At 40.6% G+C, this 27,700-nt stretch overlaps 2 protein-coding genes and 1 long non-coding RNA gene across 3 annotated transcripts in view; 2 read left to right on the forward strand and 1 right to left on the reverse strand.

The window, feature by feature from the left end:
* LOC145457855 (uncharacterized) overlaps positions 1–27,700 on the reverse strand; it is a 383,081-nt gene that overhangs the window by 130,665 nt on the left and 224,716 nt on the right. The gene's annotated exons all lie outside the window — the stretch shown is intronic.
* LOC145434397 (uncharacterized) lies at positions 9,289–12,761 on the forward strand. The gene is made up of 4 exons (XM_080311750.1): positions 9,289–9,399; positions 10,611–10,706; positions 10,829–10,942; positions 12,519–12,761. Exons 1-4 carry the CDS (start codon positions 9,348–9,350, stop codon positions 12,602–12,604), a joined length of 348 nt encoding a protein of 115 aa, XP_080167876.1. The 5' UTR covers positions 9,289–9,347; the 3' UTR covers positions 12,605–12,761.
* Positions 24,077–26,947, forward strand: LOC145434398 (uncharacterized). Its single transcript, XM_080311751.1, has 4 exons — positions 24,077–24,210; positions 25,003–25,098; positions 25,222–25,335; positions 26,705–26,947. Exons 1-4 carry the CDS (start codon positions 24,159–24,161, stop codon positions 26,788–26,790), a joined length of 348 nt encoding a protein of 115 aa, XP_080167877.1. The 5' UTR covers positions 24,077–24,158; the 3' UTR covers positions 26,791–26,947.

Consider the following 27,700-nt stretch of genomic DNA (forward strand, 5'->3'; position numbering starts at 1 on the left):
GTCATGACTTGACTCGAGTCAGACTCGAGTCACCTTTTTCGTATGACTTGACTTGACTCGAGTCACTTTGCTAAAATGACTTGACTTGACTTGACTCGGCGTATCAAAATTGTGGATTGACTCGTGACTCGGAGCAAAATTCACGAGTCAATTTCAAGTCATCAAGTAATCGGTGTCGATAAAAATCCCTGTATCTTGCATATGGTCGGACTGTTCGCTAAATGCTGGTGTAACCCGTGAGAGCGACCAATCTTTCATTGATCGTGCGCTGTACTGAACCTCCATTGTTCTCTCACAAATAAATTTACCGCAAACGAAGTGATCGAATTTTACAGATTATACGTTGTCGTAAACTAGTACAGTAAAGTAATTTAATAGCAAAATGTATATTTCTGTTCTCTGTTCTTTCCCTAACCAAACCTCATGTTTTATTGAAATTGAAGTCAAATATAGTTAATACAGTCCTCATCCATTGGCGTAGGCTTGAATTGTATCATATCAATTTGTAAATGGTAATGTATTGCATCTTATCAATTCGTTTCTCTATTCTCTATTTTGACTGGTAACTATAAACTGAGGCTGTGTAATTACTTACGTAGTTTAGCAGTTCTACGTATATGTCAGCGATACAGCGCCTTATTGCGTGTATATTTAACTCTATATTCGCTCATTGGTTCAGAATCAATGACCACCCAATCTGTATTTCAAACAGCTAGCAAAATGCAATGACGTATAATCATGCCACATACTTCGAAAAGACAACTTGACTTGAATTGTGACTTGACTCGTGACTTGACTTGACTTGACTCGACTTGACTCGAGTCACCTCCAAAAATTGAGTGACTTGACTTGACTCGAGTCACTTCCGAAAATCGATTGACTTGACTTGACTCGAGTCAAAATCTGCAATGACTCGAGATGACTCGTGACTCGAAGGTAGTGACTTGATCCCAACACTGTCATGAAGTAATCACCCATGTCTGAATGCACACGCGTTTTGCCATTTTGCTAGAGAGGTTCAACCAGATTCCCAATTGATGCCTTGTATCACTTATCAGTATGCGTATTGTTTTCGTGTTGTTTCTTTCCTTATGGTTTACGTAACAGTTGTAACATTTTGGGCAAGGTGGCACTGTACAGGTTTCGAACTTTGCAATTCTACTCTGGAATCAAGCTCACGTGAGCTTTTCACCCGCAACAATGGTGCATGGCTTGAGTTTGAGACGTTTCTCTGGATACTGGCCTCGCCTTTGTGATATGCGGCTCGAACGTGAAGCAAGCCTGGCCACTCCTGTTGTATATCATGCAAAGCGTGAATGAGGAAGCATGAAACTGAAAAACAAAGTACCATCCGGCATCATTTGACTGTCAAAATCAGAAACCCGTTCCTGTGAATCCAGGCAATGACCTAAATTGAGTTTGAATTGAGTTTGACATGACTGTTTTTGCCTACATGAAGATTTGGTTTCTGTCGAGTAGTTCCTGATTGTCTTCATATCTGTTTTATGATGCATGATGTCAGCAGTTAGGTAAGTGGGAAGACGTCATTTCCTGCAGAACCGCTATTGGAAACGAGGTAAGAGTCCCGGAAGAAGAACTATTGCAGTTACCATTGTCGATATAAATGATCCGATGATCGAAAATCGAAACCAGTTTCAACGGCATTGACTCGTGTGGCGAGACACGACAATACCGCCCTGCCTGGCGATCCAGCAGTTGTGTAGTAGGTCTGTATGTAGATGCGGCTCGTGCGTATAATAAATTGGTGTGCTACACCATGTTTGCTTGGAAAAGTTATTCTCATGAATTTTTCCACACGGGCTTACTTCTAATACGGTAGCGCTTATAGTTATATTAAACGTTCAAGTGCCAACTACCAGATTGCCATTTGGTGGTATGTAGCCTTACGTATCGTACGATACGTCCCAGCATGCCGCCAGATCAGTGCACATGATTGTCCAAACCGCATCCCTGGAAGAGCTAACGACGAGTATTGGCTAGGGCTGGGCACAATGATTCGGGTACTCGAATCTGAATCGATATTAATTTTAATGATTCGAGTCGAGTAGCAAAAAACGATTTTTTCGAGTACTGAAGTTATTCGCTCTTCGCCACTCGAAGTTAATTTACTAACGAGAATTAAATTTATGATACTATTTTCCACTGTGGTAGCCTTGCAACCATGATTGGCCGTATCGCAACAGACAATGTGTATCTTCAATGTGATGGATAACGGGCATTATATTCTTTGTGGTGGCATAAAAGGTACATATTTGACATGTGTCATATTATATACTGTTATGACGTCATAATGAGTGGTACTCGACTCGAAGCATGATGCGTGATTCAGGATCGAATCACTTAGGTACTCGATTTTGCCCAACCATAGTATACGGCCGTAAACCAATTAGTTTCGCAAAACCAATTGGTCCTGAATTAACTGGATTGGATTGCATTTCCGTTTACGTTTTCGATATGGGATAGTTCCATCAGCAGCGCCATTACAGACAAAACAGCTTCTGCATACGCTTGCATGGGCACTGCGCTCGACGTTTTTTGACCCCCAACAATGCCAATACGGCCGTAAACCAAACTTTACGCTGATTGGTCGAGAGACAATGGCCATGGATACGGCGCAGTAACGGAGGACTCTGCATTTACCTAAGCCTAGTTGGCACTACGATGTATTCCTATGGCCGTGTAGACTGTATAAAAACCACAAGATTACAGATAAATGTTCATTTCTTCATCAATAACAGAATTATTAGGAAAGTAAATAAAATATTTAGTAACATATACTAAAATATATTGCCGAAATACTGCTGTGTTTATAAATGCAGTGCCACCAATGGCAACGAACTGGGTAAGAACAGATCTTTCCACTCATTTCCTTCCAACGCAAAGGACAGGAAGGCTTGGGAATGCAGAGTAAGAAGGCAGGCCTATTTGTGGCATACATTTGGCCTGAATTTGATGCCAATAAGAGTGATTTACTTGTAATTATCTAGCAGCAGTCAAATAAAAACTCCCCTTCTGTGAATTTTTCCCCAGTTCAAATTTCATGAGCTCGTCGACTATGTTGTTACGATATTTCCAGGGGCACCTTACCTTAAGCACACAAACTGCAGATGAGGTCTGCTCAGCTAGAATCACTCTATCAGGTGAACCACCCAGATATCCACATGAAAAAAAAACAAGACTAATCTTTGCTACATTCGCATGAGTGATGTTCAAGTAGTCTTGAATAGCCCTTTCTTCGTGCGATAACCCCCACAATATTGAATCCCTGTTCATGCTCTATTGTCCTTGAAAAGAGATGGTGGATATGGAGTACCTGCTGCATGACTTGTTCCCCTCAAAGCAGTCCCAAACCCTACCAAAATTGCTACTTGTGAGTCGAAGAGCCCTATGTATTTACCCCATTCTGCTCATTATCTCTGTTCTGATGTCCTGTGGGCAAGGTAGCTAATCTGCATATGACTAACTTTGTTGGCTTCTAACCCTAAGATTCATGTGTTGGCGTTGAAGATTCCATTTCAAGGCTACACGATGGGGATTCTAGATCAGGATCACCAGATGACAATGTAGGATTTGCATGTGCAGCATCCACAACATTGGAGGGAGAAAGTTGACACGGAATGGAGGTAAGGGTCCGCCTTTTTGCAATGCGCGTATCTTCTGCTTCACCACGGAGATTGTGACTGGGAATCACACCTCTCTTTAAACGTGATTTTCTGAACTGTTTTGGTGTATCTATAATGCACTTGCACCAAAATCTTCCTTGCAAAAGCGGTAGGAGCAAATTATTATTATTATTATATTCTTTATTCACAGTAAAACTGGTAGATACACACATAATCCGGGGAGCAACCTGCCCCCAAAGGAAAATGGCGAGATTGGAGTAAATTTTTAAAATTTCAGTAATACATTCAAATTGTTATTCCTATGCAATACACGGAGAAGTCAGATTACAGAATTGCAGCAGATGAAGAATTGGCAAGGGTTACAGAGCAGAGGTAGAGATGATTGAAGATGAAGAATCGAAATTACAGAAATTATGCTGTGATTCACAAGCGTAATTTTAGTCCAGTGGTGCATTCAAGGCCTTCCGAAGAATGTGCACAGTGCCCAATAATGTGATCTTTTGGATCATGTCGAATCGAACGTTACCCGGAATTTGTTGGATATGTCTCATGAGTTTTTTGCTCACGACCCCTGTAGCACCAATGACTATCGGTACAATGTTTATTTTGCATCGCCACATTTTCTCACATTCCATTTTGAGATCTGCGTATTTGGAGTATTTTTCTGATTCTTTTTGCAGTAGGTTGTGATCAGCTGGGACAGCCAGTTCAATGAATAAGCATTCTCTTCTCTTTTTTAGTTTGACGATTATATCCGGGCGGTTGCTCCTGATTTCGCGGTCAGTTATAACTGGTACATCCCACAGAATTTTTACTTGTTCGTTTTCTGTCACTGGTGCTGGGCTGTAATCGTACCAATTTTTTGTCGAAGTGGTGATGTTAAAATGTTTGCATAATTCAAGATGAATGTAGTGACCAATCCTATTGTGTCTCCATGTGTATTCGGTAGCTGCAAGTGCACCACAGCCGGACATGAGATGTGCTACAGTTTCATTTTGGTTGTGGCACATTCTGCATTTGCCGTCCGTGTTTTGCTTCAGAATTCTTTTGCGATAGTATTTTGTAGGAAGCGATTGGTCTTGTGCTGCGAAAATGAATCCTTCGCTTGCCGGTTTCAGGCCAGAGCTGGATAGCCAGGTCCATGAAAGCTCGTCTACATGGGGCTGTGAAGTTAACTTCTTGTGCTGTCCATGAAGAGGCATCGACTCCCATATCGTTTCTCTCATTTTCAGCGTTGCATTTTTGTATCGGACTCGTGCTGCTTTTGCTATTGTTGTGGGTTTAGCAACAGTGTTTTCTGCAGTGTACAGGTTAGCTGTTTCCAAGTTGACTTCTCTGGCGTACTTGTCGTGACGATAGCTCAGAGATTTTGTTTTGCGCTGTTTGTCTTCCTGTGCAATGAGTTTGCAGTAAATGTTATCGCTGTTGTTGATGTACTGTGACAAGCCGATGATTTCTGTTTTGAAGGTTTGTTCAATTTCTTGTAGTCCTCGACCACCTTTTTTTCTGGGGATGTACAGTCTTTGTGTATCAGATTTTGGGTGATGCATGTGGTGCATTGTCATCAGTTTTCTCGTCTTTGTGTCCAATTTTTTAATTTCATCTTTACGCCAGTTCACCACACCAAAGCTATATCTCAAGACAGGCACTGCAAGACTGTTTATGGCATTGATTTTGTTTTTGGAATTGAGTTCAGTTTTGAGAATTGACTTGAGCCTGCTGATGTATTCTTTTTTTAGACTTGATTTCATTGCAGCATGTTTAATGTTGTCGCTTTCACAGATCCCTAGATATTTATAGTGATCTTCGGCATTCAATTCTGTTATGGTTTCGTCCATTTTGAAGTTCATGTCGCCAGTGCTGGTGGCTCTTCCGCGTCGTATGGTAAGTTTTGAGCATTTATCCAAGCCAAATTTCATTTTTATATCTTCCGAAAACTCATGAACAATTTTCATTTGGTTATTCAGGTCCGTGTCGGATTTCGCATACAGTTTCAGATCATCCATGAACAAAAGGTGATGAATCTTTTGACCTTCAGAATTTGCTGCTTTTTTCATCACGTATCCTGTTTCATTTTTTCTCAGCAACTCACTGAGTGGAGCTAAGCTGAGGCAGAATAGAAGTGGTGAGAATGAGTCGCCTTGGAAGATACCATTGCATATCTGAATTGTACAGGTTTCTGTTTCACCTTGGTCATGTTTGATCAACAGTTTTGTATGCCAATTTTTCATTGAATTTTCAATAAATCTGATGATGATCGGATTCATTTTGTACATACGCATTGTTTTCAGTATCCACGTGTGAGGGACTGAATCGAAAGCTTTTTTGTAATCTATCCATGCCATGCTGAGGTTAGTGTGTCTCCTCTTGCAGTTTTCAAGAATGGTTTTGTCAAGGAGCAGGTGGTCCTTACAGCCAAGGGCGCCTTCCTTGCATCCTTTCTGCTCAGGCGGTAGAAGATTTTCTAGGTGTTTGTAGCTTCGTTTTGCCAGGATTTTGGTCAGTGTTTTGTACATGGTTGTCAGGCATGTTATTGGCCTGTAGTTCTTGGGGTCCCTGGTGTTTTCATTTTTTGGAATAAGATAGGTGATCCCTTGTGTGAACCAGGCTGGGATCTCGTGCGAGCTGGTTGAGGATAAAAGCTCATTGTAGGTCACCGCTAGGTAATTATGTGTTGCAGTTAGTTTTTTTAGCCAAAAGTTTTTGATCTGGTCAGGACCAGCTGCTTTCCAGTTCAGTGAACTCTTCAGGGCCTCCTTGATTTCTTGTTTTGTGATCTCTGACCATTGTTGTTCTGGTGTTTGTAGATGGTCAGTGTGGAGGTCTTGTATCCAATTTGCATTTGAGTTGTGCAATTTTTTGGTTTCCCATATTTTCTTCCAAAATGATTCCACATCTGCAGTGGCTGGTATTTTGCTGCTGGTAATATTTTGATTTGACTTTTGTTTCATCATTCGAAAAAATTGTCCAGGTTTGCGAGCAAATAACAAATTTTGGCGATATTGTGTTTCTCGTTTTTTATATCGTTTCAATCGTTGTGCTTTGGCGCACATTCTCATTTTTAATTCTTCTTGCAACATTGTCACTTTTTCTGTTGACTGCAGTTTGGTTTGGTGCTCCAGTTCTATTCTTTTTACTTTATTTTTTACTTTGCGGGAAACATTTCCTTTTTTTAGTTCTGAGAGTATCGCAACGTCACACCTTAGTTTTGCGATTTTGTTTTCAATTCTGCGTTGCCAAGCTGGCGTATGCCTTCCCCTTTTTTTGTTGACAGTTCTTGGTATTTTGCAGTGCCTTTCTGAGATAACTGCCGCAGTGCTGTAAATGAGGTTGTTGATTGTTGTCAAGGGACATTGTGGTCTTTCTCCTTGTTTGTCATTTAGAGTTGAAGGTAGTATGGTTTCTGTCAAAATTTTGTTCGCTACTGCAATATCAGTTTTCAGTTTCTTTGTAATTTGTAAGTCAGGTAACTGCACCCTGTCATTTACATTCAATGTGGATTTCATGCGGTCGATGATTTGATTTTTGATCTCCAATTCTAATTCCGTGTCTATGTCGCCATCGTTAGGTGTTGTTGATTCATTCGGGTGCCCGGTGGTATTTTGTAATTCTACTTCTGCGATGTTCGGGTCATCAAGTGATTGTTGTGGGTTCAGGTCATCTTGGCCGAATTGCAGTTCCATTGCCTCAGAGTTTTCTATGTTTTTGTTACACATTTCTCCCTCGATTTCTGCGAGTTCTTGTTCAGATATTTTTTTATTTTTTATTACACAACGTCTCATTGTTGCCAGGGTATTGGCAGTCATGGTTGGAGAGTTGTTCGTTCTCTCTTTCCATTTTTGAAAAGTTCCTTCGGTTACTCCTGCCGAGTTTTCAAATTTGGCTAAGAAGTAACATCTCATTATTTCTTTATACTCTTCTTTACTCCATCTGTGTCTCTTCTTTTTTTCTTTTGCAGCAGAGCTGTTTTGTGAGCCACAGTTCGGTGTTGCACAGGCGCCATGTTGAGAAATATCTTCTCTTTGGTGTTCCTGTGTGGTCGGAGTTGACGAGTCCTCTGGGGTCATCCGCTTGGTCCCACGGCGGGTACGTCCAGGTGCGATATATCCAGATCGTTTCGCAGGCATTCACAGCAGTGATGCGTCAGTTCAGAAGTTAGGTTAAGTTAAAGTAATTAATTAATTATTAATTAATTCTTAATACAACCAAATACTCCAATACTCCAATTATTATTATTATTATCATTGTACACAACGGTGGTGCTTTTAGCCTGTAAGGCTTTGTACCGTTCGTCATAACAGTATTTGAACTGATCAATGCATTTCTTCTTGTCTTTGACATTCTTTCCACTCTCTTATGCACTCGCTCGCGATTCATCGGGTCTTTTGCTGCCGACTTATAGCTCGGCTCACTGTGATTTCTGGGCTTTTTAAGTCACTGCAACTGCAGTGAGGTCGGCGATGAGAGAGAGAGAGAGAGTCTTTATTTTCATCCAATCAAAATACATAACACACAGCAGTGATGGTGGTACAGAAAATATGCTTGCACAGTATTCGGTATTAGATAGGAATGATCGATAAGACCGTGAAGGTCATCTAGTCTGATCACACCAGCATCAAACAGGTACACTTGACTCTAAACAGTCTGGCTGTAAAAAAAGGTTACAGTAGTTAAAAAAATAGGAGAAAAATTAAACGATGGTAGCAAATGATCAATGAAGCAATGTCTGGGCGAGGTAGGGCAACAGTGTTAGTGTAACGACAAGAGGTGATCAAGTAGGGCTTTTTTGAGCAAATGAAGCTTAAGGAAGTGGGCTGGAAGTCCTTCCTTCTTTCTCTGCATTATCAAGTCTTCCTGTCCTTTGCGTTGGGAGGAAATGAATGGAAATATATGTTCTTCCCCAGTTCATTGCCATTGGAGGCACTGCATTTATAACCAGAGCAGTATTTCGGCAAAATATTTTAGTATATGTTTCTAAATATTTTATTTCCTTTCCTAATAATTCTGTTATTGATGAAGAAATAAACATTTATCTGTAATCTTGTCGTTTTTATACAGTCCACACGGCTATAGGAATACATGGTAGTGTCAGCTAGGCTTAGGTAAATGCAGCGTCCTCCGTTGCTGCGCCGTATCCATGGCCATTGTCTCTCGACCAATCAGCGTAAAGTTTGGTTTACGGCCGCATTGGCATTGTTGGGGGTCAAAAAAACGTCGATGGAAGGCCACATCATATCGAAAGCGCAGTGCCCATGCAAGCATATGCAGAAGCTGTTTTGTCTGTAATGGCGCTGCTGATGGAACTATCCCATATCGAAAACGTAAACGGAAATGCAATCCAATCCAGTTAATTCAGGACTAATTGGTTTTGCGAAACCGGAACATTCATTGACTTGAAAATTGGATCGAAAATTCGTCTCTTAATTACGATTCATTTGATATTTTCAAGTCCGAGTCCACTCAAGACATTTTAGGGTAGTGACTCGAGTCAAATCCTGACTCGAGTGATCAAACACGAATCCCACCAAATGTAGGCCTATGGTATAATTGTGATATAATTGTTAATGTTGGGTTTAATATATATGTGTTAGGGGGCTTACAAAGTGCTGTCTTGAATCTGGAAAAGTACTCCGCGCCAAACATATCCTACTTCTTGCATTTGCAGAAATCGAGTTTTTGTATTCTTGACACTTTGACATCAAAATGAAGGTCATTTTTCTTGCAGCATGCGTGCTATGGATATGCGTGGGGTCGGGTGAGTTTGTTAACGCTGCTTCACAAGTGGCTTAAGAATAAGTCCCTGCTTTCGCATTACTTGTAAATTGCAATATTTAGAGAGCATGCAGTATTAGTGGCGACTGACTCTGAAGGCCTAACGGCCCCTCGTCGTCTCCCAGTCTATACTGCAATATTTGTTTTGTATACTTCTTTATTTATTGATGTGACGAATAAAAGACTATCTATCTATCTATCTAGTGGTCTTTATCGTATAAATCGGCTGTTTGGGATTCAATACAGAATTCTGAATCGGTTCAAACAGCATATAGTTGAGAGCTACCGTCACCGACTGGAATATTACGAATGTGCTACCTCACTCACACAGGTCGGAAGATATGCTTGGAAATTTGACTGTTTCAGATTTTGGTTATGAAATTGACGCTGTTTGATAAAATAGAGGTATAGACTTGCATTCATCAAACTGAGGTCCACGGTCCTTTAGGGGTACGCGACACAATTTTCTAGGACCGCGAAGCACGTTCCAAAAATTCAAACGATCCAGAAAAATGAACAAATTTTAGAAAAAAAAAATTCGCGCAACCTAATTTTAAACCAAAATCGATGATGACCCAAAATTATATCGGTAATCAACATAAAATAGAGTATTATGGTGCAGAAATATTTAATTTCATCATCGGCATCTAAGAGTTGACCATTTCCCTGCCAGGACACACCTAGATATATGAAGGTATTGCCAAGATGCGACATCACGTGAAGCTCGCTGCCAAAAAGATCGCTAAATGCCATGGCCCAGAATTATCACCGTATGTTGTACACAACCATACGCAGCCGAACTGGTCAGTCGGTCGGCTACGGCTACACCTGTCCCATTGACACTATAAAATCAAATGTGTTGTTCTGTGGTGATTTTGTAAGGGACCGTGAGTCACTTAAAATATTGCCTAGGGATCGATTTGTGATTTTTTTTTGAAGTTTGAGAACCACTGCTGTAGACAGATTATAAATCTAATTCTCATTCACATCACCACTAATTAAGAATGTAAAGGCTTATTCTCTATTGATATTCAGGGCTAATACATTTCGTCATTTAATTAGTTCCCGTTTTATCTTATTCGATCATATATTTCTATACCGTTGTAGAGAATACCTACTTGGCATTGCGTGTTAACTACTATTTGCCAATCTATATGTTTGGCACTTTCGACTCAGGAATCGTTATACTTACAGCGTTTGGAATCAAATGTTACGTTGGAGGGTCGTCAAACTACCAGTTAACAGACTGCTCAAGTTCTGTAACCCAATGTGCCAAGATAACAACGAGCGGTAAGAAGTCGATACTGCTAGTGAATTCACTGTTTTACATTTTTTGCATCCAAACTGTTTAGCTAGATCGGGTGAAAGCATAGAATTCAAGTGTTATGTTATTGAAAATCCTTAACTTTCAGGCGTCGCCGTAAGGTCGTGCAACGTGCCTATGGTCACAGGAGCTGCCACTACTAGCAACGGGTGTTCGGAAGTGAATTTGGGACTTAAGATCGAAACGTGCCTCTGCTCTACAGGTATTTGATAATTCACCACCGATTTTATTTTAGTTGAAATCATAGTGTCAGTGACGCAACGAGGCGACACTATGTGTGTACTGTATAGTATATACTTCGTTATTTTACGATTTGCAATACGAATTCCTGTAGAAGTGCCGTGTCGAGTGCGGACATTAGTAGCTGAGTGACGGTATAAAACTAAACAGACATAATTATATTAGTGACGGTTGCGGTAAATGGCGTAGACCAAAAGTGACGAAGTTTGTTTACCTCTGAACCACCGCTATGGAGATGCCGAGTAACTTTGAGGTTATCGAGTAAACGCAACCAATTCAAACTCCATGCACTCCCGAGCTGCCGATAACTCATTTGGGAAGTCGTGGATACCAGTTTGATAAACATGTTTTTGGTCCTACCCAACGTATTTGGAACCTATGCAGATCGACACGCCAGACGTTCTACAAATGCGTTATCTCTTCGGTTAGACACGAATGCCCTGCAGGAGTTCTACTTGGGCATTCTGACTCCATTCGATTTCACTACGTCACAAAAGACATACGTACTCAGTAGGGCTCTTCAAAAATGACTTTTTTCTCAAATCGTAGTGGCTACTTGATAAAATTGTTAGGTTACCTAATTTAAGCCTGCACACCAAATTTGGTTCAATTCCAGCCAGTAGCCGCATTGCTACAGGAAAAGAAAGTTTCTATTTATTACATAAAAACTCCACTGTTTGGAATTGAACCAAATTTGGTGAACATTGTTTCTATAGACGACTTAACACTTTCATGGGGTAAACAGAAAATTTTCAAATTTTTTGCTATTTATTTTTATATGATAAATAGAAACTTTCTTCTCCTGTAGCAATGCGGCTACTGGTTGGAATTGAATCAAATTTGGTGTGTAGGCTTAAATTAGGTATCCTAACAATTTTATCAAGTAGCCAGTACGATTTGAGAAAAGAAAATCATTTTTGAAGAGCCCTAGTACTCAGTTATTTGTAACAATTGCTCCATCCACAATTTACATTCTGGCTACGCTGATCGTTGTGATCGCTGATATATTATAACATTGCCTCATTTATTTCTAGTAGGTATATGTGGGAAGAATGTTCTATCAACTGAAGAAAGAATTTCCCTAAAAGCAGCGAGCTCTGTATCTGTATTATCCATACCGTAATAGCGAACGCTTTAACGATATGCACGAATGATAGCGAAATGTTAGAGATCAAAATGCAAATCAGAAAAAAAGATGCGTATGTTTGCAAAATAGATTCGACATCAAGTTCTTTTTGTGCTTTCACTGCTGCTCCAACTTCAGCCTTGATTTAGAATTGCCTTTGCTAATAAACACACACGGTGATGACTTGAATCACTCCCGTAACAAAGTTAGTGATTGTGGTTGGTATGATTTCCGTTTTGCCACAGCTAAAACGATAGCTAAGTAATTTGTAAAAGTATGTATCACGCGTCGCTATTTTAATACTTCAGCTTCCAATACCAATAGAATGCAACAAATCAATGTCGGGAATACATAACATTACTATGCCTGCATACTAAAGAGTCCAGTTGCCTTCACTACACAATTGTTTCAGATGCGTGCAACGGAGCAGCAACTTCCTACGTCAGCAGAATGCTTGCTGTCATTTTAACTGCCATCACTGCCCGCGCCGTGATGTAAAGCGTGGTCCAGTTGCAATCAAGCTCGAATATAATAAAGGAGGAATTTTATTTTCGTCATAATTAAGCGCAAATACAATAACGGAAGAATTTTGTTTTCGTCGTTTCGTTTGTTTTCGTATTCTATATCTGAATAAAAGTGTACCTGTCGAACTATATTGATCTTACTTCTTCACTCATATATTCACTTATTCAGCAGGATCGCAACACTCACACAGGTAGGCCTACCGCATTGTGACAGAGTTTGTTCTGAAAACAGACTATATTATGTTGCTTATAGTCACCAGAGTATTTCCTAATAGTTACCAGTTGGGGGAAGACCAAAATTTGTGTCCTACTTATCACATGTGTCGATACTGCAGTGTAAGATTTGATTTTGTTTTTACTGCGCGGAGCGTATTGAACTCAGACATTGGTATATCGTATTGGCGTCAAGCCAGAGATCTACGTGGGTACTTGATAGTCGATAGTCATGCAGTTCGTGTGAGTCGTGCTCTCGATCGGCGGGCCTATAACTTTATCGTAATCCATTCTATTAGCGTTCTATTCAATGCGCTACTGTTGTGTACGCAATCGTTACAGGTGACTGCAAATAGGGTTGCATTTAAAACAAACGGTGTTTTAAAACACTTTGTTTAAAACATGTTTTGAACAGTGTTTTAAATAAAGGCCTTCAAAAAAATTGTTTGTTTTTTTCAAGTTGTAAAATTATGCCATAATTGTGTAAATACTTACGAAAAAACATGTTGTATGAGCCTGAACAATAACCTCCCGATATTGACGACGTATATCGATATTGGATGGTTGGAACCCTCAAAATAGTCGGTTCAACATTATTAGTACAGATATTTCGTCAAAGGAGCTATATTTACCCTGTATTTTCAATTGTCAATGTCAATCCACTATGACGTCACACTTGAAAATTCGTGACGCCGTGGCTTTTAAAAATTGATTTTTGTTTTAAATGCAACTGCAAGTATCTACTATACACCGATGTCGTTTTCACCTCATCATAACTACAATGGTTAAGTAGCAGTAAATCTAATGCAAGAGGTAAATGCAATGTAAAGGTTTTATCACGCCTTTTAAAACGTTGCGAGCCGCGCAATTTGTTTCTGTTTAATCGGAAGTATGGAGTAGAGTTGGTAGCAATCGCTCTCAAAACTCCATGAGCGCGCGGTGCCTATACAAAATCTGTGATAGGCCTTGGTTTTGTAATATATGGCCCGAGCATGAAACAGGTATGGTCATCCCTGCTACATATCATGCAAAGCTTTGATAATGAAGTATCCCAGTGATAAACAAATAAGTTATTGTTATTAATTTGAAGGCATAATTTGACTGGTCCGACCCGCAAGCGACCAAAAGCTCTGAATCCGGCCCGCGATTTAAATTGAATATATATTGAGTTTAATATGACTGGTCTAGCGTATATCGATATATAAGTTTCCTGTGGAGTAGTGACTGATCTGCGATTTTATGTTCGATGTTCAGTACGTGCGTTTCATTTCATGCATAACCCTTACTGAAAACGTCTGCAGAGTCCAAGAAAGAATTATCGGCGAAGTCGTCGATTATATTGGGAGTATAAATGATCCAGTTCTATGAAATCAAAACCAGTTTCACGGTAGGCGATCTTGTGGCCTGACATAAAAATTGCTTCATGTCTGGCCACCCAGCAGTTGTGTAAGCCCACTACTCCTTTTAGAATTTTTTTTAAGCAAGCACAGATAGTGGATTAAATGAAGGAGATTGCAATACCATGTTAATTTAAGTCATTTTGCTTCAGTTTCTCTACTCTCAATGGGCTAATTTCTACGTTTGCGATTATACATCCCTGGCAATTTGAGCTCCACATTACAAATGCCAACCGTGATGAAAAATTATGCGGCCCGTGAAGAAATGCTACTGCGAGTCGGGTGCGTAGCACGAAAGAAGTTCTTTCGGTCTGATACGGTTGAGCGATTTCGAAATCTTTTGACTGTATAGCAAACGAAATGTTACGGTAAAACAACACACAACGAATGAATTGATAACAACGAGCCCGCCAGCAGATGTTTAAGTATTAATTACGGGCACCAAATTTTTAAAGACACCAATTCATAATTTGACAATAATATATGCAATACCAATTTTATTGACTGAATTCAGCCATGAATTTGATTTTATTCGCGCTTCGCGTGACTAGACAACGCCTGCTCCCTTACCACCGATTTCAAGGACAGTATCGTTGTGATAACGTACACGCAATGGGGTGTCTGGAGGGCTTCGTTTGGTTTATCACCCTATGGGGCGCCAATAATCAGCGTGTTGGGCGGGCTGACCAAGTGCAGTTACGGTCCTGCTAGAGCAGTGGTTTCCAACCTTGTTATCCTAAGTCCCCACTTCCGATTTATTCCGAGCCTTCATTCCTCACCTAAAATCTCCATATCCATATCCACCCTTTAAAGTGCTACCTCCAATAAAATTTTGCAAGACTTTGCTTAGTATTGGTGATTGTTAAGATCCCCGGAAATGATCAGCACACAATAAAATTAACGCAGCGGTGAACTGGTAACCGTAAACGCACCTCCGTAAATATATGTATCCACCCCGGCGCGCAGCCAACAGAAAAATAGGAGGGGTTGAAAATTTTCCAAATGTTGCGGAATAGCATCAATTTACATACGTAAATGCCGAATAATATGGGTCAGATAAACTTCCTGATGTTGACGACCTCATGCGTGCGATATATACATAAACCGCCGTAAACTACACTTTCGCACAATACTACAAGAACTTGAAATAACATAAATATGTAGACTCATTTGTAATGAGTCCGGATGTGCTATCAATTAGCGAGTCCAACATGTTCAGCAATATGAGCTCTTATTACAACGAATAAGAATTTTTCTACCACTACGTTTCGTGACCGATGATGGTGCACAAATGAATAAAAACATTTTTGGAGTTCGTGTGTTGCTATCCAGGCGATTCTCGCTAATTGGAGGCACTGATAATATGAATCGCTGAATTGCAAATGAGCTATGAAATATTCGGTCAGCATTTCAAAACGACATTTGATAAAGGAGAATAATACTGTAAAGGTTTTTTTCAAAAGTGAGTCTATTCCCCACCAGAAATCCAGAAATTCCCTACCAGTGGGGAATTCCCCACCGTTTGGAAACCACTGTGCTAGAGATACACAGTTTTCATAAAATTGCGATTACAACTGTTACATTAAATTAAAGTTATTTTAATTTTGTAGTTTTTGCGAGGACGGGGATGCTCATAATAAAATCAATCTATGTGACAGTAGTGACACCAACTCGCGCGCAGTGCGAAGCAAAATTTCAAGTAGCATAAATTTTACCCAAAATGAGATATTGTTTATGTTAATTTACGAAAAAAAATTTCAACTCCCTTCAAGCCTTCAGAATTCCGGACATTTAAGCATATTTCAATATTTCCTCCCGGACGCATTTTAAGCAGAGAAATTCCGCACATGTCCGGGAAATTTTGACGTATTGCAACCATAAGTCACATATCCAACCTTTTAGCGCCAACTACTAGGATGTCGAATGGTGATATGTAGCCTACGTATCGTGCGGTACGTCCCGTCTCGTCCCGTCCCAACTGTCGCCTAACAACTGCAAAAAAATTCCAAATTACGTTCCTGGTGTAGCAAACAACAAGTATTGGGATAACTATAGGGCGTCGCGACAGCACCGGAGCGATTGTATAGCGATATTTGCTGGATTTCTTGCTACAAGTCTTTCTTTCCCGCCATGCCTTATATCAGGTTACCAATACACGCAGAAGCTACTGCCTCGCAGCAGGATATTAATCACAACTTTGCCCGAGTTTCAAATAGTAACGTATGTATTGATATTTGGTTATGCTTAGTTAAATGCAGTTTGACCGTTGCAGCTTGACGAACATTAGGCCTATTTACGTACAGCAGACACAGATATGATATATTGTACGCGTCAAAATTGAACTTGACGATTTCCACATCGAAGCACTAAAAATCAACGGCTGCTGATATATATCATAGCCGCATCGTTATTTGCCGCAATATCTGCATTGTAGGCCGAATTTAATGTTCACTTTCTTATTCTCATATGGTGCTACTTTAAACGGGCACCAATTATTATTTCGCAATTCTTTACACAACATCTGGATCTGACACCGTAGTCATCCGCTTCTACACCATGCTAGCTTGGATTGCAGCTAGAATCAGGACCGAGACAGCACTTCGTACCCGAAAAGTTGGTCTCGGGCCCCTACAGTGTGAAGTTCTCCAAACCCCCTTTCCGACCTGGCTTTTTGCCGCAACTGGAAGACACGTTTTGAGGCATTGTGGATTCGCCGTGTATTTGTTTTTAAATCGCACCAAGTGCGAAAAATCTTTCAAGTTCATCACTGAATTTTTTTTATAATATTGATAACTGCATATGTTACTATCCTTTTTTGATACTCTCTCAGTCCCGTGGTCAGATATACCGGTCTAGCTGGGGAAGGTGGTGTCTTCGAAAATTTAGGGCACGCTACTCATATTTATAGCATCTTCGGACGGGCCCAATTCGTGACCTCCTGTCTGCTACATAGTCAGAAGATATTGGGATCACCCAAACGTAGCAACATATAAGAAATCTGAAATAAATCTATTTTGAGTCGCACACACAAATTATCATTTCTTCGCGGGCGCATCATTTTTCTCTGTGGGTGGCCTAGTTGGCATTTACATTGTGGGATCTGATTAGGAGCAAGACAAGATTATTCGTCACGCCCATCCAGCGCGGTTATGGACAATGGATACATACACAAAGTTTCGGCCAAGGTCTTTTTTTGATAGCACACTTCATGAAGTTACATGTTGACCGAAGCTGCATATGTCTTGGATGTGCCGTGGCACGGTAATGGCCGGCACCGTAATGCTTATATCAATAAATAGGTAATTAAATCTTTCGAGAACACTCTAATAATTATATGTGTTGATTTACGAAATAACTTGGTGTTGTCTTCGGGCTCTCTCCCCAACCTATCGGTAGTTTTGGTTACGACCCTGGCTAGAATGCAAGTTGTTGGATGCGTGAAATCGTCAGCTATATATAGTTGATCAATGGGTATATTAGGACGTCAACAGCAAATGACGTCATGATATCTCATCTATAAAGAAAGTTGTTCCCTCATGAGACCCTTCATCGCAATCGTGATATTGTCTTCCAATATGTGTTCAAAGATCAATTCTAAGAAAGAAAATCAATGTAATCGCGAGTAATCGTGATTACTTTTCCAATGTAATCGTAATCGTAATCGACTACTTCCAGATTTTGCTGTAATCGTAATCGTAATCGTAATCGCGAGATTCAGAAGTCATCGTAATCGCAATCGATTACATTCATGAAGTAATCACCCCATGTCTGGTCCATTGTTATTTATAACTTTGTTAAACCATGTTATTTCGCCATTCCCAGAAAAAGACTGCGCTATTGAAATGATATCAATATCGCTGACGCGTACGAGACCATACTAAAAGAAAAATCTCTTTCGTGAGGCCCACGTCATTGCAAATTACCATTTCTTCACAGTGCGCAATTGTATCTCGGTTTCAGACTTCAGCGAGAACACTATCTGCCCTTGGCAATGTTCCCTCTAATTTTTCACGAGTCTGCGCGCTTGCGCGGTACCGTGCAGAACAGTGCGCAACGACTAAAAAAAGTCATCACTTCAGATTTTTTGTGCGCAGCTTAGATTTTCTGTGCGCAGAGACCGTTTCAACACTGCGCATTTGCGCACGTTAGAGGGAACATTGATCGTGAGTAATAATTGTGATTGCTTTTCCAAAGTAATCGTAATCGTAATCGACTACTTGCTGATTTTGCTGCAATCGTAATCGCGTGATTTAGAAGTAATCGCAATCGTTTACATTCATGAAGTAATCACCCATGTCCAGGCCTGTTTATTTTTGGATTTCTCCAAAAATAACAAAAATGGCTTAGTTTTGGATGTTTTCAAATTTTATTTTTGGAGAATCTCCAAAAATAAGAGATGAAGGTGTTTTTAGCCCTAATACTACATAGAAAACTTCACCGAAAGTATGTTATTATCGTGTATTCATGTTCTGCAACACATCGACATCATCAGTGATCTTGATCTAACTTTCTAATACTTTCGTCACAAAGTCTTTGGCCTGGAGAATGCCCTCCTAATAAAAATCAGTGGGTGACGCCCGGTAGAGACCTTTCTCCCAGTTGATTTTCGAGAAATCGGCTTCGACCGTAGCAGTTGGGGGAAACATCGAGCCATGTGGGTCCAAAGAACTGTTGCTCGTCAATAATGCCCTTGAAAGTGACGTCCATTTTGTATCGGACAGACATGGATTGGAATTGGTCTTCGATATTCTGTATCTACTCAGGTGTCCACTTGTTCGACTCACTCCGGTGTTTGTCGATCAATTCACTGAGCTGCAAATAAAGTAGCTTACATATATGTATCCATCTTGTTTATATTACTAGAATCTAAAAGAGTAAGAAGTATTTGTTCTGTCCTGCCTACGAGGTTGCACCACTTGGTGTGGTAGACAGGGCAGAACCCTTTCATTGTCGGCAACTTCAATTTTCTTTATACCGTCGATGAGCCCTGCTATAAGGCTCCTGGCTGTGCCTCGAACGTGGACTGCTTCTCTTCTTCGTCGATATTCTCGAGAAGGTCGAGGACTGCACACTCTGATCCTCCACGAAATTGCGTGACTCAGTGAACTTGATAGCCCAGCACCCTCTGACCAGAGGACCTTCCTTGCCGCGGGTGTCATTGTCCCAGTCCTCAGCTGGGCACCGAGCTCGAAGGCAATCGACCAGGCGATGGAGCTCATCCTGATGCTCCACGATCGGAGGGCCAAGACCTTGAATCTTTTACACGGTGGTGCTCAGCTCTGTGGCCATGCGCTCGAGGACGATTAGTTGGATCCACTACTGCCGCGGAGGTGCACAGGCCGGACTTTAATCGTTTATAACCCCGAGGAGTTTGATATGGTGTCTAGTCAACCAAGGAGACCCCCTCCCGCACACGCATGCTGCTTTTGTGTGTGTTTGTGAGTTTCCTGGTTGTTTCAACAGTATTTACACTGCACTGCATTTCACTAAAAAACTTGAAAAAACATCATCCAAAAAAATCTTATTTTTGGATGTTTTCAAATCTTATTTTTGGAGAATCTCCAAAAATAAAACCCAATATCCAAAAATAAACAGGCCTGCCCATGTCTGAATGCACACGCGTTTTGCCATTTTGCTAGAGAGGTTCAACCAGATTCCCAATTGATGCATTGTATCACTTATCAGTATGCGTATTGTTTTCGTGTTGTTTCTTTCCTTATGGTTTACGTAACAGTTGTAACATTTTGGGCAAGGTGGCACTGTACAGGTTTCGAACTTTGCAATTCTACTCTGGAATCGAGCTCACGTGAGCTTTTCACCCGCAACAATGGTGCATGGCTTGAGTTTGAGACGTTTCTCTGGATACTGGCCTCGCCTTTGTGATATGCGGCTCGAGCGTGAAGCAAGCCTGGCCACTCCTGTTGTATATCATGCAAAGCGTGAATGAGGAAGCATGAAACTGAAAAACAAAGTACCATCCGGCATCATTTGACTGTCAAACTCAGAAGCCCGTTCCTGTGAATCCAGGCAATGACCTAAATTGAGTTTGAATTGAGTTTGACATGACTGTTCTTGCCTACATGAAGATTTGGTTTCTGTCGAGTAGTGCCTGATTGTCTTCATATCTGTTTTATGATGCATGATGTCAGCAGTTAGGTAAGTGGGAAGACGTCATTTCCTGCAGAACCGCTATTGGAAACGTGGTAAGGGTCCCGGAAGAAGATCTATTGCAGTTACCATTGTCGATATAAATGATCCGATGATCGAAAATCGAAACCAGTTTCAACGGCATTGACTCGTGTGGCGAGACACGACAATACCGCCCTGCCTGGCGATCCAGCAGTTGTGTAGTAGGTCTGTATGTAGATGCGGCTCGTGCGTATATTAAATTGGTGTGCTACACCATGTTTGCTTGGAAAAGTTATTCTCATGAATTTTTCCACAAGGGCTTACTTCTAATACGGTAGCGCTTATAGTTATATTAAACGTTCAAGTGCCAACTACCAGATTGCCATTTGGTGGTATGTAGCCTTACGTATCGTACGATACGTCCCAGCATGCCGCCAGATCAGTGCACATGATTGTCCAAACCGCATCCCTGGAAGAGCTAACGACGAGTATTGGCTAGGGCTGGGCACAATGATTCGGGTACTCGAATCTGAATCGATATTAATTTTAATGATTCGAGTCGAGTAGCAAAAAACGATTTTTTCGAGTACTGAAGTTATTCGCTCTTCGCCACTCGAAGTTCATTTACCAACGAGAATTAAATTTATGATACTATTTTCCACTGTGGTAGCCTTGCAACCATGATTGGCCGTATCGCAACAGACAATGTGTATCTTCAATGTGATGGATAACGGGCATTATATTCTTTGTGGTGGCATAAAAGGTACATATTTGACATGTGTCATATTATATACTGTTATGACGTCATAATGAGTGGTACTCGACTCGAAGCATGATGCGTGATTCAGGATCGAATCACTTAGGTACTCGATTTTGCCCAACCATAATATACGGCCGTAAACCAATTAGTTTCGCAAAACCAATTAGTCCTGAATTAACTGGATTGGATTGCATTTCCGTTTACGTTTTCGATATGGGATAGTTCCATCAGCAGCGCCATTACAGACAAAACAGCTTCTGCATACGCTTGCATGGGCACTGCGCTCGACGTTTTTTGATCCCCAACAATGCCAATACGGCCGTAAACCAAACTTTACGCTGATTGGTCGGGAGACAATGGCCATGGATACAGCGCAGTAACGGAGGACTCTGCATTTACCTAAGCCTAGTTGGCACTAAGATGTATTCCTATGGCCGTGTAGACTGTATAAAAACCACAAGATTACAGTTAATGTTTATTTCTTCATCAATAACAGAATTATTAGGAAAGTAAATAAAATATTTAGTAACATATACTAAAATATATTGCCGAAATACTGCTGTGTTTATAAATGCAGTGCCACCAATGGCAACGAACTGGGTAAGAACAGATCTTTCCACTCATTTCCTTCCAACGCAAAGGACAGGAAGGCTTGGGAATGCAGAGTAAGAAGGCAGGCCTATTTGTGGCATACATTTGGCCTGAATTTGATGCCAATAAGAGTGATTTACTTGTAATTATCTAGCAGCAGTCAAATAAAAACTCCCTTTCTGTGAATTTTTCCCCAGTTCAAATTTCATGAGCTCGTCGACTATGTTGTTACGATATTTCCAGGGGCACCTTACCTTAAGCACACGAACTGCAGATGAGGTCTGCCCAGCTAGAATCACTCTATCAGGTGAACCACTCAGATATCAACATGAAAAAAAAAAACAAGACTAATCTTTGCTACATTCGCATGAGTGATGTTCAAGTAGTCTTGAATAGCCCTTTCTTCGTGCGATAACCCCCACAATATTGAATCCCTGTTCATGCTCTATTGTCCTTGAAAAGAGATGGTGGATATGGAGTACCTGCTGCATGACTTGTTCCCCTCAAAGCAGTCCCAAACCCTACCAAAATTGCTACTTGTGAGTCGAAGAGCCCTATGTATTTACCCCATTCTGCTCATTATCTCTGTTCTGATGTTCTGTGGGCAAGGTAGCTAATCTGCATATGACTAACTTTGTTGGCTTCTAACCATAAGATTCATGTGTTGGCGTTGAAGATTCCATTTCAAGGCTACACGATGGGGATTCTAGATCAGGATCACCAGATGACAATGTAGGATTTGCATGTGCAGCATCCACAACATTGGAGGGAGAAAGTTGACACGGAATGGAGTTCAGGGTCCGCCTTTTTGCAATGCGCGTATCTTCTGCTTCACCACGGAGATTGCGACTGGGAATCAGACCTCTCTTTAAACTTGATTTTCTGAACTGTTTTGGTGTATCTATAATGCACTTGCAGCAAAATCTTCCTTGCAAAAGCGGTAGGAGCAAATTATTATTATTATTAATATTATTATCATTGTACACAACGGTGGTGCTTTCAGCCTGTAAGGCTTTGTACCCCACGTCATAACAGTATTTGAACTGATCAATGCATTTCTTCTTGTCTTTGACATTCTTTCCACTCTCTTATGCACTCGCTCGCGATTCATCGGGTCTTTTGCTGCCGACTTATAGCTCGGCTCACTGTGATTTCTGGGCTTTTTAAGTCACTGCAACTGCAGTGAGGTCGGCGATGAGAGAGAGAGAGAGAGTCTTTATTTTCATCCAATCAAAATACATAACACACAGCAGTGATGGTGGTACAGAAAATATGCTTGCACAGTATTCGGTATTAGATAGGAATGATCGATAAGACCGTGAAGGTCATCTAGTCTGATCACACCAGCATCAAACAGGTACACTTGACTCTAAACAGTCTGGCTGTAAAAAAAGGTTACAGTAGTTAAAAAAAATAGGAGAAAAATTAAACGATGGTAGCAAATGATCAATGAAGCAAAGTCTGGGCGAGGTAGGGCAACAGTGTTAGTGTAACGACTAGAGGTGATCAAGTAGGGCTTTTTTGAGCAAATGAAGCTTAAGGAAGTGGGCTGGAAGTCCTTCCATCTTTCTCTGCATTATCAAGTCTTCCTGTCCTTTGCGTTGGGAGAAAATGAATGGAAATATATGTTCTTCCCCAGTTCATTGCCATTGGAGGCACTGCATTTATAACCAGAGCAGTATTTCGGCAAAATATTTTAGTATATGTTTCTAAATATTTTATTTCCTTTCCTAATAATTCTGTTATTGATGAAGAAATAAACATTTATCTATAATCTTGTCGTTTTTATACAGTCCACGCGGCTATAGGAATACATGGTAGTGTCAGCTAGGCTTAGGTAAATGCAGCGTCCTCCGCTGCTGCGCCGTATCCATGGCCATTGTCTCTCGACCAATCAGCGTAAAGTTTGGTTTACGGCCGCATTGGCATTGTTGGGGGTCAAAAAAACGTCGATGGAAGGCCACATCATATCGAAAGCGCAGTGCCCATGCAAGCGTATGCAGAAGCTGTTTTGTCTGTAATGGCGCTGCTGATGGAACTATCCCATATCGAAAACGTAAACGGAAATGCAATCCAATCCAGTTAATTCAGGACTAATTGGTTTTGCGAAACCGGAACATTCATTGACTTGAAAATTGAATCGAAAATTCGTCTCTTAATTGCGATTCATTTGATATTTTCAAGTCCGAGTCCACTCAAGACATTTTAGGGTAGTGACTCGAGTCAAATCCTGACTCGAGTGACCAAACACGAATCCCACCAAATGTAGGCCTATGGTATAATTGTGATATAATTGTTAATGTTGGGTTTAATATATATGTGTTAGGGGGCTTACAAAGTGCTGTCTTGAATCTGGAAAAGTACTCCGCGCCAAACATATTCTACTTCTTGCATTTGCAGAAATCGAGTTTTTGTATTCTTGACACTTTGACATCAAAATGAAGGTCATTTTGCTTGCAGCATGCGTGCTATGGATATGCGTGGGGTCGGGTGAGTTTGTTAACGCTGCTTCACAAGCGGCTTAAGAATAAGTCCCTGCTTTCGCATTACTTGTAAATTGCAATATTTAGAGAGCATGCAGTGTTAGTGGTCTTTATCGTATAAATCGGCTGTTTGGGATTCAATACAGAATTCTGAATCGGTTCAAACAGCATATAGTTGAGAGCTACCGTCACCGACTGGAATATTACGAATGTGCTGCCTCACTCACACAGGTCGGAAGATATGCTTGGAAATTTGACTGTTTCAGATTATGGTTATGAAATTGACGCTGTTTGATAAAATAGAGGTATAGACTTGCATTCATCAAACTGAGGTCCACGGTCCTTTAGGGGTACGCGACACAATTTTCTAGGACCGCGAAGCACGTTCCAAAAATTCAAACGATCCAGAAAAATTAACAAATTGTAGAAAAAAAAATTCACGCAACTTAATTTTAAACCAAAATCGATGATGACCCAAAATTGTATCGGTAATCAACATAAAATAGAGCATTTCGGTGCAGAAATATTTAATGTCATCATCGGCATCTAGGAGTTGACCATTTCCCTGACAGGACACACCTAGATATATGAAGGTATTGCCAAGATGCGACATCACGTGAAGCTCGCTGCCAAAAAGATCGCTAAATGCCAGGGCCCAGAATTATCACCGTATGTTGTACACAACCATACGCAGCCGAGCTGGTCGTTGTAGAGAATACCCACTTGGCATTGCGTGTTAACTACTATTTGTCAATCTATATGTTTGGCACTTTCGACTCAGGAATCATTATACTTACAGCGTTTGGAATCAAATGTTACGTTGGAGGGTCGTTAAACTACCAGTTAACAGACTGTTCAAGTTCTGTAACCCAATGTGCCAAGATAACAACGAGCGGTAAGAAGTCGATACTGCTAATGAATTCACTGTTTTACATTTTTTTGCATCCAAACTGTTTAGCTAGATCGGGTGAAAGCATAGAATTCAAGGGTTATGTTATTGAAAATCCTTAACTTTCAGGCGTCGCCGTAAGGTCGTGCAACGTGCCTACGGTCACAGGAGCTGCCGCTACTAGCAACGCGTGTACGGAAGTGAATTTGGGACTTAAGATCGAAACGTGCGTCTGCTCTACAGGTATTAGAATATTAGATAATTCACCACCGATTTTATTTTAGTTGAAATCATAGTGTAAGTGACGCAACTAGGCGACATTATGCATGTAGTGTATACTTCGTTATTTTACAATATGCAATACGAATTCCTGTAGAAGTGCCATGTCGAGTTCGCACATTAGTAGCTGCGTGACGGTATAAACTTAACGAACGTCATTTTATTAGTGACGGTTGCGGTAAAAGGCGTAGACCAAAAGTGACGAAGTTTGTTTACCTCTGAACCACCGCTATGGAGATGCCAAGTAACTTTAAGGTTATCGAGTAAACGCAACCATTTCAAACTCCATGCACTCCTGAGCTGCCGATAACTCAGCGGGGAAGCCGTTGATACCAGTTTGATAAACATATTTTTGGTCCTACCAAACGTATTTGGAGCCGGTGCAGATCGACACGCCAGACGCTCTACCAATGCGTTATCTCTTCGGTTAGACGCGAATGCCTCTGCAGGAGTTCTACTTGGGCATTCTGACTCCATTCGATTTCACTACGTCACAACGGACATACGTACTCAGTTATCTAAAACAATTGCTCCAGCCACAATTTACATCCTGGCTACGCTCATCGTTGTGATATAATAAATAGAAACTTTCTTCTCCTGTAGCAATGCGGCTACTGGTTGGAATTGAATCAAAGTTGGTTTGTAGGCTTAAATTAGGTATCCTGACAATTTTATCAAGTAGCCAGTACGATTTGAGAAAAAAAGTCCTTTTTGAAGAGCCCTAGTACTCAGTCATTTGAAACAATTGCTTCATCCACAATTTACATCATGGCTACGCTGATCGTTGTGATCGCTGATACATTATAACATTGCCTCATTTATTTCTAGTAGGTATATGTGGGAAGAATGTTCTATCAACTGAAGAAAGAATTTCCCTAAAAGCAGCGAGCTCTGTATCTGTATTATCCATACCGTAATAGCGAACGCTTGAACGATATACACGAATGATAGCGAAATGTTAGAGATCAAAATGCAAATCAGAAAAAAAGATGCGTATGTTTGCAAAATAGATTCGACATCAAGTTCTTTTTGTGCTTTCACTGCTGCTCCAACTTCAGCCTTGATTTAGAATTGCCTTTGCTAATAAACACACACGGTGATGACTTGAATCACTCCCGTAACAAAGTTAGTGATTGTGGTTGGTATGATTTCCGTTTTGCCACAGCTAAAACGATAGCTAAAGTAATTTCTAAAAGTATGTATCACGCGTCGCTATTCTAATACTTGAGCTTCCAATACCAATAGAATGCAATTAATCAATGTCGGGAATGCATAACATTACTATGCCCGCATACTCCAAAGTCCAGTTGCCTTCACTACACAATTGTTTCAGATGCGTGCAACGGAGCAGCAACTTCCTACGTCAGCAGAATGCTTGCTGTCATTTTAACTGCCCTCACTGCCCGCGCCGTGATGTAAAGCGTGGTCCAGTTGCAATCAAGCTCGAATATATTAAAGGAGGAATTTTATTTTCGTCATAATTAAGCTCAAATACAATAACGGAAGAATTTTGTTTTCGTCGTTTCGTTTGTTTTCGTATTCTATATCTCAATAAAAGTGTACCTGTCGAACTATATTGATCTTACTTTTTCACTCATATATTCACTTATTCAGCAGGATCGCAACACTCACGCAAGTAGGCCTACCGCATTGTGACAGAGTTTGTTCTGAAAACAGACTATATCAGGTTGCTTATAGTCACCAGAGTATTTCCTAATAGTTACCAGTTGGGGGAAGCCCAAAATTTGTGTCCTACTTATCACATGTGTCGATACTGCAGTGTAAGATTTGATTTTGTTTTTACTGCGCTGAGCGTATTGAACTCAGACATTGGTATATCGTATTGGCGTCAAGCCAGAGATCTACGTGGATACTTGATAGTCGATAGTCATGCAGTTCGTGTGAGTCGTGCTCTCGATCGGTGGGCCTATAACTTTATCGTAATCCATTCTATTAGCGTTCTATTCAATGCGCTACTGTTGTGTACGCAATCGTTACAGTAAACTGCAAATAGGGCTACATTTAAAACAAACGGTGTTTTAAAACACTTTGTTTAAAACATGTTTTAAACAGTGTTTTAAATAAAGGCTTTTAAAAAAATTGTTTGTTTTTTTCTAGTTGTAAAATTATGCCATAATTGTGTAAATACTTCCGAAAAAACATATTGTATGAGCCTTAACAATAACCTTCCGATATTGACGACGTATATCGATATTGGATGGTTGGAACCCTCAAAATAGTCGGTTCAACATTATTAGTGCAGATATTTCGTCAAAGGAGCTATATTTACCCTATATTTTCAATTGTCAATGTCCATCCACTATGACGT

Source organism: Botryllus schlosseri, chromosome 2 (assembly GCF_051294905.1).
Source record: "Botryllus schlosseri isolate E-star chromosome 2, Bs_hap1, whole genome shotgun sequence".
NCBI classification, from domain to species: Eukaryota; Metazoa; Chordata; class Ascidiacea; order Stolidobranchia; family Styelidae; genus Botryllus; species Botryllus schlosseri.